At 62.1% G+C, this 14,994-nt stretch overlaps 2 protein-coding genes across 7 annotated transcripts in view; both read right to left on the bottom strand.

Annotated features, from left to right (window-relative positions):
• NDUFS5 (NADH:ubiquinone oxidoreductase subunit S5) lies at positions 7,152 to 8,201 on the bottom strand. Its single transcript, XM_021375193.1, has 2 exons — positions 7,798 to 8,201; positions 7,152 to 7,472 (listed from the first exon to the last, which is right to left on the bottom strand). The coding sequence occupies exons 1-2, from the start codon at positions 8,011 to 8,013 to the stop codon at positions 7,368 to 7,370; spliced, it is 321 nt and encodes a 106-aa protein (XP_021230868.1). The 5' UTR covers positions 8,014 to 8,201; the 3' UTR covers positions 7,152 to 7,367.
• AZIN2 (antizyme inhibitor 2) overlaps positions 8,733 to 14,994 on the bottom strand; it is a 28,615-nt gene continuing 22,353 nt past the window's right edge. For 2 of the 6 annotated variants that reach the window (XM_021375183.1, XM_021375185.1), the window contains 10 exons: positions 14,108 to 14,229; positions 12,474 to 12,640; positions 12,203 to 12,376; positions 11,244 to 11,416; positions 10,990 to 11,121; positions 10,481 to 10,646; positions 10,201 to 10,363; positions 9,975 to 10,132; positions 9,203 to 9,417; positions 8,733 to 9,030 (listed from right to left, as the gene is read on the bottom strand). In XM_021375183.1, coding sequence (XP_021230858.1) covers positions 8,889 to 9,030; positions 9,203 to 9,417; positions 9,975 to 10,132; positions 10,201 to 10,363; positions 10,481 to 10,646; positions 10,990 to 11,121; positions 11,244 to 11,416; positions 12,203 to 12,376; positions 12,474 to 12,572 — 1,422 coding nt within the window. In that variant the 5' untranslated portion in view covers positions 12,573 to 12,640; positions 14,108 to 14,229 and the 3' untranslated portion in view covers positions 8,733 to 8,888. Of the gene's footprint in view, positions 9,031 to 9,202; positions 9,418 to 9,974; positions 10,133 to 10,200; positions 10,364 to 10,480; positions 10,647 to 10,989; positions 11,122 to 11,243; positions 11,417 to 12,202; positions 12,388 to 12,473; positions 12,641 to 13,914; positions 14,077 to 14,107; positions 14,230 to 14,994 lie in introns of those variants that run through there. The other 4 variants (XM_021375187.1, XM_021375186.1, XM_021375184.1 and 1 more) reach the window with 4 other exon arrangements.

Here is a 14,994-nt window from a genome sequence, read left to right as displayed (position 1 = left end):
GCCCCTAGGGAGCGAGGGGTCCCCCCCGCCCCCCCGTGCGCCCCCGGCCCGGAGTCCCGGTGTTCCCCGCTGCCCCCAGCGCACCGGGGACGCAGCGCTCGTCCCCCCCAGCCCCGGCTCCGCCGCCCCCCCGTCCCGTCGGGGCGATTCCCGGCGTTTGGGGCCGCCGCAGGACGCGTCTTTTTGGCCTCGGCCGCGCCGTTCCCATGGCGACGAGCGCTGAGCGAGCGGTAACCATGGCAACGCACAAAGCCCCGTTCCGCGCCGCCCTGGCACCGCTGCCACCCCGCACCCAACGCCCGGCGGCGCCGCAGCCCCCGGGGACAGCCCCGCACCCGGCACGGCCCCGCGGCAACGCCCGCTCCCAGCCGCTCGTGTTCCCCCTCCCGTCCCCCCCGTGCCCCGCACCCGGAGCTCAGCGCGCAGCGGGGAACGCGGCCCCTCCCCGGGATCCCCCACGGCCGCCCCCGCAGCGCTGCTCCCCCCGCACACAACGCGCTGCGCGCGGCCGCCGTGCTCCCGAGGGACAAAGGACCCAGAGCCGTCCCCGCAAACGCGTCCCGAGAGGGGACAGAGCGGGAAACGCGGCCACCGCCGCCTGGGGCTGCTGCACCCGGCACTGCCCGGTACCACCACCCGGCACCGCGCGGCATCGCCCGGTATTACCCGGTATTACCCAGCACGGCCCAGCCCCGCTCCGGACCCACACAACAAACCCAAACCCTGACCACGCTGCCCCGCAGGATGACGGGTACACGTGCTCGGGGTCCTTGAAGAGCAGCCCCCCACCCCCACCCCGCAGCTGTCACCCCCAGGGGACACGCGGACGTGCAGCCCCGGCCCCAACCCCGGCCGCTCCGCCCCGCCTGGGACGGCGCCTCGTCCCCGTTTCCTCGCCCCCGTGGCCGTAGCGGGCACCGCGACCACCCGGCCCCACGCTGACAGCGCCGAGCCGGCGGTGCCACCGCACTCCCCCGGGGCACAAAGAGCGCGGGGGGGGGGGGGGGGGTGCGCTGAGAGCTGTGCGCGACCCCAGCGCTGCGGCCTCGGCGTCCCCGCGTCCCTGCGCTGCTCGGAGCCCAGCGCCGCGGCACCCGCTGCCCCCGCCCGGCCCCAAAGGGGCCGATTCCCCCCGGGTGTGGGGAGCGTTGTGCAACGCAAAGCTCCGAATCAACATTTCAGCTCCTTTGCAAACCGCTGACACCAAACTGTCTCCAACTCTTTCTTCCCGGCTCGGCGCTGTCTAGTTGCACCGCGCGAGTTATTTTTAATGGGAAATCTGCATGAGACCGGATTTTGTGACATCCCTTTGCCTTTAATCACGGCTCGGATCGACCGAGCGCGACGACGGGCGCTCGGCAGCCGCATCCCGGTGGGGCTGGGGCGGGTGGGACGGGGCCGGGGCAGGACGGGGCGGGCTCTTCGCCGCCCGTGGCGCTGGCGGTGGGGCAGGGCCGGGCCGCGCCCTACGCATTTGCCTCCCCCCGGTCCCAGACGGCGTTTGCAGAGCCTTCATTTGAATCAACTGGTTCTTCCTGCCCAGAGCACGTGAGAGCGCACGCAGCCCCGTGTGCCGGTGCTGGGGACGGGTACTGGGGTGAGGCGGGGGCTGGTGGGTGCTGGGGGCTCAGTCCGTCTCGTGCTTTCCCATGGGCGGACAGAAGCCAGGGCCTGGGGTTTCCCTGGGGCTCCTCGGAGGGGTCTGGAGGTGCCAGCATCCTCCTCCTCCGCCCTCGGCCCGGGCTGCGCCCTGAGAGCCCTTGGGGGAACCCTGTGCCACTGTGCCACCAGCACAGTCAGGGCTCAGTGTGGCCCATTGGAGTGCCACTGGCTGCCCCCAGAAGCCATCGGGGCGAAGGAGCAGCCCCGGCACTCAGCCAAACCCGGGAGGAAACCCCAAACTTCCCAGGGCGAATTCCTGCCCGAGTCTGGCCAGGGGCATTGCTCCAGCAAGGAGCCACTCAGCCCTTAATGAGGCCTCCTAACGTCACCCACCAAGCCCCGGAGGTGACCCGTCATCAGCTGAGAGCAGGACCCGAACCGCAGCCGTGCCCAAAGCCATCATGGAGCCAAACCTCACCGCCACCAAAGGCCACGTCCCCCTGCCCCCACGCGGGGCTGTCCCCCCCAGCTCACTTGTGAGCGCCATTCCCAACCTCTGGGCACAAACACACCCAACAAGGGCTTTCCATCTACCCCAACCCATGCCAACCAGCAACCAATGGCAGACAATATCCACCACGCCAGGGTCACCCTGGCCACGTTCTCCCCAGCACCACAAAGCTCCGAATGTGGGCATCCTGTGCTGTGGTGCTACGGGGGACAGGGGCGGACGCTGCCGTCACCTCCACCGCCGCTGGGAGACCCCCGCCCCGGGCGCTGTGTTACCTGCGACCCTGACGACCGCCCTCTCGGCCGGGTCCAGCACCGAGTCCTGGCTCTTCCGCTTCTTCTGCTCGTGCAGGGGCAGGTTCCAGGGCAGGGTGTCCCCGGGGGGGCACGGGGAGAGGCTGCCCGAGCGTTCGCTGCGGTACGACCGCTCGCTCCGGCACGACCGCTCACTCCGGCACGACCGCTCGCTGAGGGTCTCCTCGTCGGAGGACGACATGGCCCCGGCGCGGGCAGCAGCCTGCGGGAGGAGCGAACACCGCGTGACGCCGGGACAACGGCCGCTCCCTCCCACCGCGGGCACTGGGGGACAGGGTTAGGACCGTCCCACCACGGCCACATCTCCCTTGTGCCGCTGCCTGCACGCCCTCCTGCACCGGGAAATAGGCCCTCCCACCCCTCCTGAGCCCTGCCTCAGTTTCCCCATTGCTGGGAAATCATTGCCCCCGGAATGGGGCCGGCGACGCAGCCACCCCTCCGCCCTAAACCCACAGTGGCATCCCCGGCACCGGCTCGGTGCCACAAAGCACAGCGCAGCCTCTGGGCTCCATTTCTTTGTGCTCGGCACAAGCAGAAGCCATCAGAGCCGCGCTGCCCTTTGTACCTGGGTTTTTTCCCTCTGAGTGGGAGCAGCCTTAAAAATCCCATTAATTGTGTCAGGAGAAAATGGTAGGGCTCCCTGCAGCGAGCAGGGGGAGAGCGGTGTGGCACACACACGCTGGGCAAATGAGCACCTTGCATGAGGCGTATTTAAAATAATTCCCATTGTATCCTCTGGCTGGAGCAGGGAAACGCACACGAAACGAGAGGGGCTCCCACAGCCGCTGTGCCACAGCCCTGCACCGCGCAGAGCCTTTCCTTATCCCCATCATTTCATCAGCAAAACGCGAACAAAGAGACACCCCCCCCCCCAAAAAAAAAGATGGAAAGAAAGGGGGAATGGCTTCCATGACTCATTCACCCCCACGGAAAAGCTGCGGAAAACGCACCCCGGCGTGCGGGCAGCCCCAGCGCGGGGCGGTGCGGGGCCCGGGGCGGGCTGCAGGGGGGGGACAGGTGCGGGCGCATCGCGTCCCCATCGCCGCCTTTCCGCGCTCCATCCCCGCTCTCCGCCGCCGCCCGGCCCCGCTCCATCCCCACCCCGCAGCCTCTCCCGCCGCATCCCCGCTTCCCCGGCCCCGCTCACCCCCGGCTCGGTGCGGCGCGGTGCGGCGCGGCCCGGCTCGGTGCGGGCAGAGCGCGGCGCCCCCGCTCCGCTCCCTGTGCGGCCGTTCCCGGCCCCGCCGTGCGCTCCCGGTACGGCCCCGCCGCGCTCTCCCCGCTCCGCCGCTCGGCGCCTCCCCCGGCCCGGCCCGGCCCTGCCCACCGGGGCGGTAACGGAGCGGCGGGGGGGTCCTGGTGCCCGCCCCTGCGCCAGCCCCACTGGGCACCTCTACACCGGGCACCCCCACGCCGGGCATCGTTCAGGGCCTCCCCAGCACAGCGGCTGCCCCAGTGTACCCCCATCTCCAGTGACCCCCACCCCCACCTCCACGCCCAGGGCCTCCCCAGGGCACCCAGCAGCCCCCCAACCCCCATCCCGCACAGCCTCCCCCCCCATCCCCTGCCTTCCCCCATGCCCAGGCTAATTACAGCACCCATCGATCAATCGCAGCAGTGCCGGGAGCACAGCGGGGCCACGAGCGGGGTGCAGGGGACAGGAGCTCTGTGCCACGGCCCCAGGCCCGCACAGCTGCTCCCGGGGTGCTGCCGGCAGCCGGGCCCCATCGCCCCATGCCCTAGGGTCTGGGTGCAGCCATCCGCTCACGGCATTTATCCCCAGTGGGTTCTCATCTCTCATCTGAATCCATCCCACGGTTATCTCCCAAGCACCTCGGGTGCGGGGCACGGTGACACTGAGCACCCCACAAGGGAAGGATGCTCAGGAAGCAGCCGTGAGAGCCACGTGCTTCCCCGCAGCGCGCTGCTCAGAGGCAGGGAGGGAAGTGTGGGGGAACGCGCTCGGCTGAAACCCCCCGGGGGCGGATGCCCAAAGCAGGGCCCCAGCGCGGCCAGGGGCACCAACCCAAGGCCAACAGTGGGAGGGCGTGGGGGGGAGGCAGGCACGCGCAGGGCTGAGCACCGCGGGATGCGTCCCTTCGTCACCTCCGCCCGGTGCCACCCACCAGGGTCCGGCCCCGTTCCTTGTAGAGATCTGAGAGCGACCAGACAAATTTGCGCCATATTAAATCCCAAATAAATGAGGAAAGGCGGCCAGGAAACGCTGCCTGTTCCAACCTGCACGCGTTTCACACCCAAAATGCATTTCCAAGATTCCCTCGCAGCGCCTTGCTGCTGATCTGGATTATTTGCGCTGCGAATCTGGGTTAAGACCACGCGTTGTTTTGCTGCTCGAGGATGGGAGTCGTTATTGCGGGGGTGGTGGGGGGGGGCAGGGGCTGCAGCGTGGCCTGCACGCGTCCTGCTGGGGCGCTCCATCCCGTTCCTGCACTGTGGGATGGGGCCGTGGATGGACGCGCGGTGCAGGTGGGCTCTTGGCAGCTCTGCCCGGGGTCAGTCCCCTCTCCTCCCCCAGAGCCAAAGCCCGCAGCTCAAGCCGCCTTTACCTCACTCTGTATAAATTATTCACATCCCAAGAGCTGTTTGTTTCTCTAACCCGGCACCGAGCTCGAGGCGCCCAGCGTGCGTGGGGCTGCGGGCGCTCTCCTTCCTCCCCAGAGCCCAGCAGACTTCAGGCTGCTGGAAAGAGGCAGGGACGACCCCGGCGGAGGAGAGCTCCGGGGAAGCGGCGGGGGAGCAGAGCATGCAGCATGGCTGGGAAGGACACGAGAGGCTCCTGGGTCTGCACCTTCAGCCCCATCCCAGCCCCACTGCCTCCATCCCCGCCCCTCTCTCCCGAGATGCATTCGTCCCTCCATGAACTCAGTGTTTGTCATCGGCTCTTTGATCACCTTCCTTATCAGCCCAAATTTCCAATTTGGCTTTTAACTACGATCAGCGTCTCAGCTGCTGCAGCGCTCGCCCTTGGCCGCGTTCACATCTATGGCAGAACAATTAGATTTTGGATCGGACTAAAGAGCCACTTGGGAGGCAGAAGTGTTGGGATATATTTCAGCATTTCCTCCGACATCTGGACAGCTCAATTAGATGAGTCACTCCCGACAGCAGCAACTCACCAGGGTTCTGCTCCGCACTTTCTTTTCTCTCTGGAAATGATGCTGTCCGAATTCAGGGCCATCCCTGCACTCCTTTGCAGAGCAGCGACCACCAGGCCCCAAACTATTCCTATTTCTGCCCATTTCTTCACACTCTTTTGTCTTTCTGATGTTTCCCTGCATTTCTGTACCCGAAGCTTCCCCTCACCTGCTTTCATATCTGGAACTCTTTCATCCACCAGAATGTCAGCACCGTTAGGTAAGTTTTCCCCTACTGGAATGAACACTTTTCATACCTGAAAGGGCCAAAGAAGATCTCTGAGGGTCTGGGGGCTGTTACAGAAAGTGAGGCAGCCTCCCCACCTCTGGCAGCTCATGGGCACCACCAGATTGAGTCCGAGCTCATGCAGACAATGCCCTCCTCCAGAATCGCACCTGGATCCATCCAGGGCTCAGCACTACAGCCATGAGCAGGAAGGAGGAGCAAAATACTGAAATTGATGAAAAACGTGTTCTTTGGCATAACATAGAGGAGAAAGAGCTCAGGCGCAGCAGTGTGCGCCAAGCAGGAGCAGCCTCCACACATGGAGGGCTCAGCCCTGAGCTCCCGGCACCCCCAGGGCCACAGCAAAGGAGCCACCTGGGGCTGGGGGACGGGAGCAGCCTCCGTGGGCTGGCAGGGGCCCACTGGAAGGAGCAGCGTGGGCAGCACAAGTCCTGCAAGGAGCAAACTCCCCCGGGACGGCACCGTGGGCACCGCTGCCCCTCGGCAGAGCCCGGCCCTGCCCGCTGCAGCTGGCACCACGCTGCTGTCATCTGTCGTCTCAGTGTGGGGATTTGTGAGGATCGGGAACCTCACATGCTCTACCTGGATCAAAGATTTAGCATTAAACCCACAATCACTGGTATTAAAGCCTTGGATTAAGGCACAGATATTTCCCCTCTCAACTTCCAGGTACTCCACTGCTTTAATGCTGTTACAAAACTGTGCTGAATTTGGAGGGACTGGGGAAAAATCTTCCTTTTAAAAGGAAAAGCACCACGGTACAGGCAGTCCCAGCTGCCAGAGCCCTGGAGCCGCTGCAGTCAGCGGGGCCCAGCACACTCAATAGATCGAGCTGACACACGGCATTTCAGAGCAAAGCCTCCGAGCCACTGCATGGGGGAAAACTGACACAGATCGAAGGGGTGGGAGAGGAACTGAGTCTGGATGCTGCTGCCCAAATCCCACTCAAAGCGAGCTGTTTTAACCTGGTTTTCACCTCTCAGGCCAATACCACCAACTGGAAAGCAGCCCGGGGCAGCCCAGCACACACCAACCACGTATCCTCCCTGCAAAACCACACTAAGCACGGGCTTTTTCTTTTTTTTTTTTTTTTTTTAAGAGGTTTTCCAGTACACATGTGGATGAGTTTTTTACTCCTTTGGGCTACTCCCCCATTTCAGGGCTGATCATCCTGCCTGCAGGTGTGAGCACAAAGGAACCCACCATGGAACCCAACAGAGGGGCACAGCACTGGCAGTTCCTGGTCATCCCCAGCATCAGGGCAGCACTTCAGGGGGTTTCAGAAGTTATCTCGGCTCAGAAAGAAAGACAATACAGAGCAGAACGCTGCCCCAAAGGAGACATTTACTAGCCAAAGCAATAATGCCCAACACTAGCACTGCTCCCCTCTTCTCTGAGCTGCTGGCAGACCCCTCCCCAGCACTGCTGCCTATGGGATGGCTGCGGCAGATCCCCGTCACACCCGGCGCTCTCCTTCAGGTGGTTCACTTCCATGGCTGCAGTCGAGCGGCGTCGGGTCCCTCGCAGGTCCCTGTGCCTCAGGGCCGGGTGTCCTTCTCACCCTTGTGGTACTCGGGCGGGGTGTACTTCCCCTCCTTGATCATCTTGTCCCTCTGCTCCAGGATCTTTTTCAACCGCAGAGCCTGGCAAAGCACACAAGGGTTGACAGCGACACAGAACCACAGAATCAGAGAACCGCAGACCGGCTGCGTCGGGAGGGACCTCAGAGATCACCCAGGCCGCGGGCTGCACCCCCAGGGCCCCATCCACGGCCCCGGGCACCTCTAGGGACGGGACGCCCGCAGCTCCTGGGGCACCCGGCTCTCACAGCCGTGCTGGGTCACACGGTGCCTGGGGGAACCCTGGCGTTGCCCGAGGGCTCTGCACGCGCTTCCCGTAAGGCTGTGCCACTCTGCCCTCCCCCCGCCCGGTACCGGGGACACCGTTCAGAAGCCGCCCCGGGCTCACCAGCTTGGTGCGGTGCATGCACTCCATGAAGTCCTCGTACTCGGGCTGGCACTCGCGGCGGGCCCGGGTCTGGCCCAGGCCGTGCCCGCACTCCACCCACTCCCGCTCGAAGGCGTGGCACGCCCCGGCCACCCCGTAGGGCTGCGTCGTGCTCTGCCGCAGCAGCCACCGGTCCATGTCGATGCCCAGCTGTCGCTGCAGGTCCCAGAACGGCATGGCGCTGTCGCGACACTGACTCCGCTCCCGAAATTGACCCTACCGCGACACCGCCGCGGGTACGAACCCGGCTCCGCTCGGCCCCTCACCGACCGGGCCCGCCGCCGTCCTTCACGGGCCTTTCACGACGCTGCCCGCCGTCAAGGGCGGCCACAACCGCGACACCCGCGCCGCGCTTGACGGCGGAACCAGAGAGACGGGCGGCACGAGCGGCTCTCCTTGCTGCAGCGCCCCCTGCCGGGCTGGAGGGGAACCGGCCGCCGCGCCCCAGCGCCCCCTGCAGGCCTCTGCGGCACCCTCCGGGAACCGTGCCCAGGACCCCATTGTCCCCCAGTGTCTTCCAGCGCTGCCCGTGTCCCCCGCCTCTGGCTTTCAGGCTCTCACAGTGCCCCCATTCTTTGCCTTTTGTGGCCTCCCACCGCAGTGCTGTGACCATGTGGCACCATGGACAGGAGTGTTCATCAGGGCAGGAGGGTTCATCAAGGCTCCCAGTGAGCCTCAGCCTCCCCCCAACAGCACCCACATCCCAGAATCCACCTGCTGTTTTCACATCCCCCCACGCCCCAGGGCACCTCTAAGGCTGGGGACAACAGCTTTGGCATCCCTAATGAGCACGGCCTCATCATGCAGCCAACTGCTCATCTGAGCCAGATCTTCCGCCACCTCGGGCACAGGGAGGGGAGGGAACGCCAGGGGGGTCCTCATGGCAAAACCCGAGCCAGGCTCAACACCCATTTATTACCATAACTCCTATAAAAGCACCCAAACCCACTGAGCACATGCAGCGCTGCACAAGCAGGAGGAGCAGGACTGTGCTGTGCTGAGCTCTGCCTGCAGCCCTGTGGGTGCAGGGTGCTGGCGTGGGCCTTCCCTGCTCAGATGATGCCGGCTGGGGTGAAGACTGGGGGGACACAGAGGGACTCCACCATCTCCCAGCCACATGATAACGGTGTGCAGGCGCTCTCATGGTCATCCTCTGCCGGTGGCGGCTTCCCCTGGAGGAGCTGGAGGGCCTTCCTGCAGGCAGAGGTACCCAGAGGGAGCAGGGGGCACCCACTCATGAAATGCCACAGGGTGGTTACCCCAGATCTGCCCCCCTCCCTCAGGCAGGGAGCCCAGCTCAAGGACAGCTCAGTGTCTCCCACTGGCAGTCCTGCTCTCAGCCTGCTCACACAGGGCTCTCTCTTACCAGGCCAGGCGGGACATGGCATAGGTGATGTGTGGCCGGGGACACCCACCGCACAGGGACGAAGTCGCGATGGTGTAGGCACCCATGTCCTGGAAAATCAGCCAGTCCCCATCCTGCAGCTTGGGCAGCTCCACGTCATCGATAATCTGGTCCTCTGCATGCTCCAGGGGACCCCTGAGGCTGCTGCTGCACAAGGAGTGCTCTGGGCAGGGCTTCTGCAGGGGACAGAGCATGTGGCCACATGAGATGATGGCATCTGCACCACAGCACCAAGCAGTTTTACACAAGATGAGAATCTGGCCCCCAAACAGAAGACAAGCTCTTAAATTTAACCCAGGTGGCTACAGGCTGGCCTCAGAACTGACAATGGCAGCAGGCTGGGAAGGGCTCACCTGGGTCTCACCACCCCAAGTGAGACCACCAGCCTAAGCAGCACGTGAGAAGCAGGAGACAAAGCCCTGGTGATAGGACAGTCTTGGTATTCTCTCACCATCTTTCAAGACCATTCTAAGAGGATGGCTCTCACCTTTCTTAAATGGTCTTTGCCTTACAGGTGGCCACGCAGAACCTGTACAGCCTAAGCTACAGTCCTGTGCTGGCATCCTGAGCCGAGAGGCAGATGCAGACACTTAATGTATGACAACTTCCCACCAGTCCTAAGAAGCTAGGGACCGGCTATCGGTCCCAAAAATGCTCCTCAGGGACTGCACAGATCAAAGCAGATCTCACAGCATGGGAGGAGCGCTCAGCAGCAGAGGACAACAGGACGCACCACACTACTCTGCAGGGCTCTCCCCAAGCCAGGCCAGGTCTTCACCTTGTGCAGCAGAGGCTTGGGGCAGGGACTGTCAAACAGGACACAGCTGAAGGTGCCGTAGATGCCATCGCTGAGGTGATAGACAGGGCTCCTCTTGCTTCCAGACTCTTCCCCTGGGGAGCAGGAAGAGGCTCAGGGGGACATGGGCACAGGGGCAGACCCCTCCCATGGTCCCACTTACCATCAGAGCTTGGCTGCTCCGTGGAAACCTCTTCCTTGGCGGTGATGCTGGCTGCAAAGGTGAAGGCTGAGGTGACATAGTATCGCCCTGGTGTTGCAATAATCTCCACCCCACAGCCTTCTGGGAAATACATGTCCAATGCAGAGTTTATCACAGCAGCAGTCTGGATGGGAAGAAGATGTACCCGGGATGAGCTCAGTCCTGCTGCTGAGTACAGGGCAGGGAGCCAGCTCCAGCCTCATTCTCTGCCTGCCCAGAGCCAGCACTGGGAGCCGCATACCTCCTCAAACTGGGCTCTGGTGTCCTCGGTGCCAGGAAATCCCCCTCCGATGTCCAGGACATGCATTCGATAGCCCAGCTCTGCGCCCATGTCAAAAGCCAGCTGCGCCTCTGCGACAGCCTGGGCAAAAACCTGGGGCTCCAGGCTGCGGCTCCCAAGGTGAAAGCTGAGGGCACAGTCCCTGTTCAGAAGGGCTGCCCATTCCGCAGGGGCAGAAAGCAGACACGGCGCTAAGGGATCCCCACCACAGCCGCTCTGTGCTTCCCACAGACCTTCCTGGGAGAGACTGCCTGGCCCGCTCCACTGAGCACCCCTCTGCAGGCCAAACCTGCCCCAGATTGGTGCTAACAAGGGTCATCTGCCCTAGGTGCCAGCCCCCACTTCACTGCCAGACCATGCAGCCCTGCAGCACTCTGTGGACTCCTGAATTGTTCTAGAAGGGCAGAGCTCCTGCAAGGCTGCTCAACAGCGGCTCAGTGCCCCCAAGGGACAAGGGCAACATGCCTTACCTGATGCCAACAACCTCCACAGCCCGCTCCTTTGCTGACTCCAGCAGGCGTCGGCAGGACTCCAGCGTGGCCCCAAACATCATGCTTGGATGGGCAGAGGGGCTGGAGTCAGCAGCAATACCCAAAAGCATCCTGCTCAGCAAAAAACACTGTTGAGGAGTCTTTGGGCCCTCCAACACCCCACAGCCACCTCTCCAACTCCCACTGGAGCCCCTCAGTCTAATGGTGCCTCCAGATTCCGTATCAACACCTACCTGGCTTGCGGGTGACTCCGGGCCACCTTGCCCAGCTCCACCTCATTGTCAAAGGTCATCAGCTGCACACCGTGGCTGGCTGCATATTTGATGTGGGCAACCTGCTTGCAAGGGCTGCTGTAGAAGATCTTGTCAGCTGGGACCCCAATGCTTTGAACCTCTGCAATCTCTGCCTGCAGGGAAATGGCACACACTAGGCAGGTCCCTGGGACCAGTGTTGCTGTGCTTGGCCATGACCTGCTGCAGGCCCCAACCAGCTTGTAGCACTGCAAAGGGCAAACTGCCAGTACCGCAGCCTGAGCTTTCCAGGGAAAATCTACAAGAGCTCAAGGGGATCACAGTGGGCTTTGTCCTGGCATGGGTAGGTTGAGGCAAGGTGTTTACATGCAGCACAGGAGCAAGAGGAGAGAAAACAAGTGGAACAACTGAGGAGGTGCAGGTTTGGCACACATCTTCCCTGTGAGCTGCACTGAGAGGGCTATGGCTGCAGTGCTGATCTGAGTTGTAACGGATCGCTGCACTTTCTCCTTGTGGTAATACGTCCTGCTTAACTATGTGCCAGTAAATGGCTTAACTTTGGTTCTCCCTGGGAATCTGGCTATCAGCGAATGGTGAGCAGGGTGGACCAGGGAGCTTTATGCTCAGTCCTAAAACCACCGAGAGGGGACGGCTGCGGCAGGGACACCCCAGGGATGTGTCCTGACACCAGCCAAGCCTGCCAGATGGGACGACGGTTAGACAGACAGGAAATGCCGGTCACAGGGAATAAGCCTGAAACACCAGACAAACAGGACGGGGATTTCTGGGCTGTGTCGGCAGGATTCTGACAGCAGGGGGAGACTCTTGCTGCTGCAGATGTTGGCTAGTGAGGGGAAACCTACAAAACGAGAGTGACCTCTGCCACTCTCCCACAAATGCCCAAAGAATGCTCACCTCCAGCTGTTGCCCCACAGCCCTACCTTGTTGGCACAGGCAAAGCCGGCCCCCAGCTCAGCCAGCAGCCGTATCACCCCTCCGCTGCTGTTGCACTTCACAGGGAAGTAGGGTTTCACCCGGGGTAAGGCCTTCAGGAAACGCAGGTGTTTCTTCACAATGTCCCCGAGGTCTGCCACGAAGAAGGCTTGCCGGTCGCTCTACAACAAAGCTGGAGTGAGCAGCAGTCATCTCTCTATGACCGCCTCCACCAAGGGGGTGACGGACGCAGGGAGCAGCAGAGCCCCCCACCCTTACTGCCTGGCACAGCTCCACGAGGGTGCTCTCCAGGAGGTCCCTGCTGGTGAAGCCCTCGTCCACCATCATGAAATTGGATTCACTCAAGTATCCGTTCATGGTCAAGCTGTGACAACACTACTGTAAAGCCTGCTCCAGTAGGGTATGGCTTCTAAGCGTGCAACACACTGGAAAAAAGAAAGAAAATGTTAGAGGCCGGGCTCTGGACACTCCAGCAGTGTGCATGTCCCCTCCTGCCTCCCGAAGTGCCTCCTGGCCCTGCACGGGGGTGTACGGGGTAGCACTGCCCTGAGAGCCCTCTGCTGTTCTCCAAACCAGCACCTCAGAGCACCACTAGGGTTAAAGCGTGCTCTCCAGGGGGAGGAGGCACATTTCTCTGCAGTGCAGAGCTCTGTGTTTTTGTTCACAGCAGCTGTCTTTTTCAGCAGCAGTTCTGGCACCAACGTCATGAACAACAAAGCCAACTTCACTGTAAAGCCAATGGTTTGTGTATCCCAGAACGTGTGTCTTTGTGCTCTGGCATGTAGTTAGACCTGCTGTACATTTCAGGGGGAGAAGTCTCCTTGTGGTTTTCAACCTGCCGAAGTCTCAGACCCACTTCTGGACACACAAGCCTCAAGAAAAGGGAGGCATCTTTAAAGAACACAGCACAGGCCACCTGCCAACACTGTCCAACCTAGACATGGTCAGGATCCATGCTGTAGTTCCAGTTTCACTTCTCTCCCATGACACAGTGTGTGGAGCAAGAGGACAAGCTAGACAGCACAGTTGTGTTTCCTGGCTCGCACGCTTCGTGGAGCTGCTTTAGCAGCCTCTTTCCTTGGATCCAGCACATCCCATAACCCAGGGAGCTGCAGACCTAACACAAGCTCACAGGAAACATTTCCACTCCAATAAGCCAGGTCTAGCCATGGGGCTTTCACAGGAAAATTGTCCCTCTGATCAGAAGTGAGCAGGAGACAGAGGTTTCATTTCTCAGAGCTGAACAGCACCTCCTCCTCTGCAGGGACCTACTTACGACATTTCAGATAGGCACTGGGAGAAAGACCACACTGACCCCAGAGCAGCAGCGCGTTGTAACACATTGAGCAAGCACTAGCAGCAAAGCCAAGAGATGAGGAAAGGGCTGGGAGGCTCTAAGACCTTCGTACTCAGAAAATGAGAGCAACCCCTCTAGCCTTACCCTTCACTCCCCAAAGGCATTACTGACCATTCCCAAAACTCAATGCCTCCAGGCACCGCACTCTGTTCCCCTCCTCCCTGTGCCAGGCAAGCCAGCAGACCCCCAGCTCCCCCACCTTAGGAAGCATTTAAGCAGACTATGCCCATGAGGCTCCCACAAGAACGAACTGCCCTCAGCTGCAGCGGTTCATCCTGCCCCAGTTCCCTCCCTGCCCTAGACCCTAGCCCAGCCAAGCCTGCAGAGGGGGGAGCTCCGCACCCTTCAAATCTCAGCACCCTCTCCTGCTCTGCCTCACAACTGTGGCCGTGGCAACCGAGCCCGGCCACCCCATTGGCTGAGCCGCCTCCGAGCATCCTTCATCCCTTTCCCGGAGCAGAGCCGGCATCATTCCCCCCTCACCCACCCGCTCCCATGGCTGGGGCTGCCCCCTGCAGACACCCTGGGTTCTCACCGTGTCCTCGGTGTGCTGGTAGCTCATCCCCAGCCGGCCGGCGCAGAGCTGCGAGCCTGCTTGCAGCCCGGCCCTGCTCTGAGGATGCTTGTGGCTGCGCGTGCATCGCGTGCACGGGGATCCTTGGGGGGAAGAGCGCCAAAAATACCTCAGAATCACTGCTTCCAGGGAAACGAGGCTTTGTGCGGATAAAAGCTGAGCAGCGCCTGCCTGGTTGGGATGTCGGCCAGGGGAGGTGGGCAGGGAGATGTCAGGGACTGACTCTACCCTTTGTCGTGCTGCTGCCAGTGTTTCCCAGCAGCAGACCCAGCCCTGCCAAACACGCAGATGCTCTGTGTTCTGCTTTTGCCTGCATTTGTGCACTTGGAAATGGCTCCATTGCTCCCTCCCACTCACACCACAGGCTGAGTGGATTTTTTTGCTGCTTCTTCTTGTTAATTTACAATTCCCTCTTTCTGGTCACTGAGAAGACAACATTCAGAGCATGGAGTAGCAGCTGCCTCCACACAGGAGATGAAAGGGACCCGGAGCCTGTGTTCCTGTATTCAGCGCTGGCTTTGCCATGGGCTCTCCTGGAAGCCAGGGGCAGGGAAGCTCTCTTCTTCAGGGAAATGCTGCCCTGCTCCCCCAGCACCAGGGTACCAGAAGCTGCAGCAATTTATGTGCTATACAGAAACACTCCCCACAGCGGGGCATACGGTCCCTGCAAGTGCCAAAGGCCTTTTGTGCCCGCGCTGTGACGTGGGCAGTGCAGGAGCAGATCCAGACGGACTCAGTACAAAGCGATTCAAAGGACAGGGGCTACCGAGCTGTGAGCCGGCTGCGCCACGGAGAGCTCTCAGGCTGTGGCCCAGCAGCGCTGCACCCGAGGGTTTCTCCCTGAGCCA

Source organism: Numida meleagris, chromosome 22, assembly GCF_002078875.1.
Source record: "Numida meleagris isolate 19003 breed g44 Domestic line chromosome 22, NumMel1.0, whole genome shotgun sequence".
Classification (NCBI taxonomy): Eukaryota; Metazoa; Chordata; class Aves; order Galliformes; family Numididae; genus Numida; species Numida meleagris.
The sequence above is the reverse complement of the archived record's forward strand: the minus strand, read 5'-3'. Positions and strand labels throughout refer to the sequence as shown.

Excerpts from the sequence above, each read along its gene's own strand:
- NDUFS5 (XM_021375193.1), bottom strand. The coding sequence starts at position 8,013 with ATGCCGTTCTGGGACCTGCAGCGACAGCTGGGCATCGACATGGACCGG. Across the intron at positions 7,473-7,797 it reads GCATGCACCGCACCAAGCTG|GCTCTGCGGTTGAAAAAGAT; the intron begins GTGAGCCCGGGG and ends GTGCTTTGCCAG.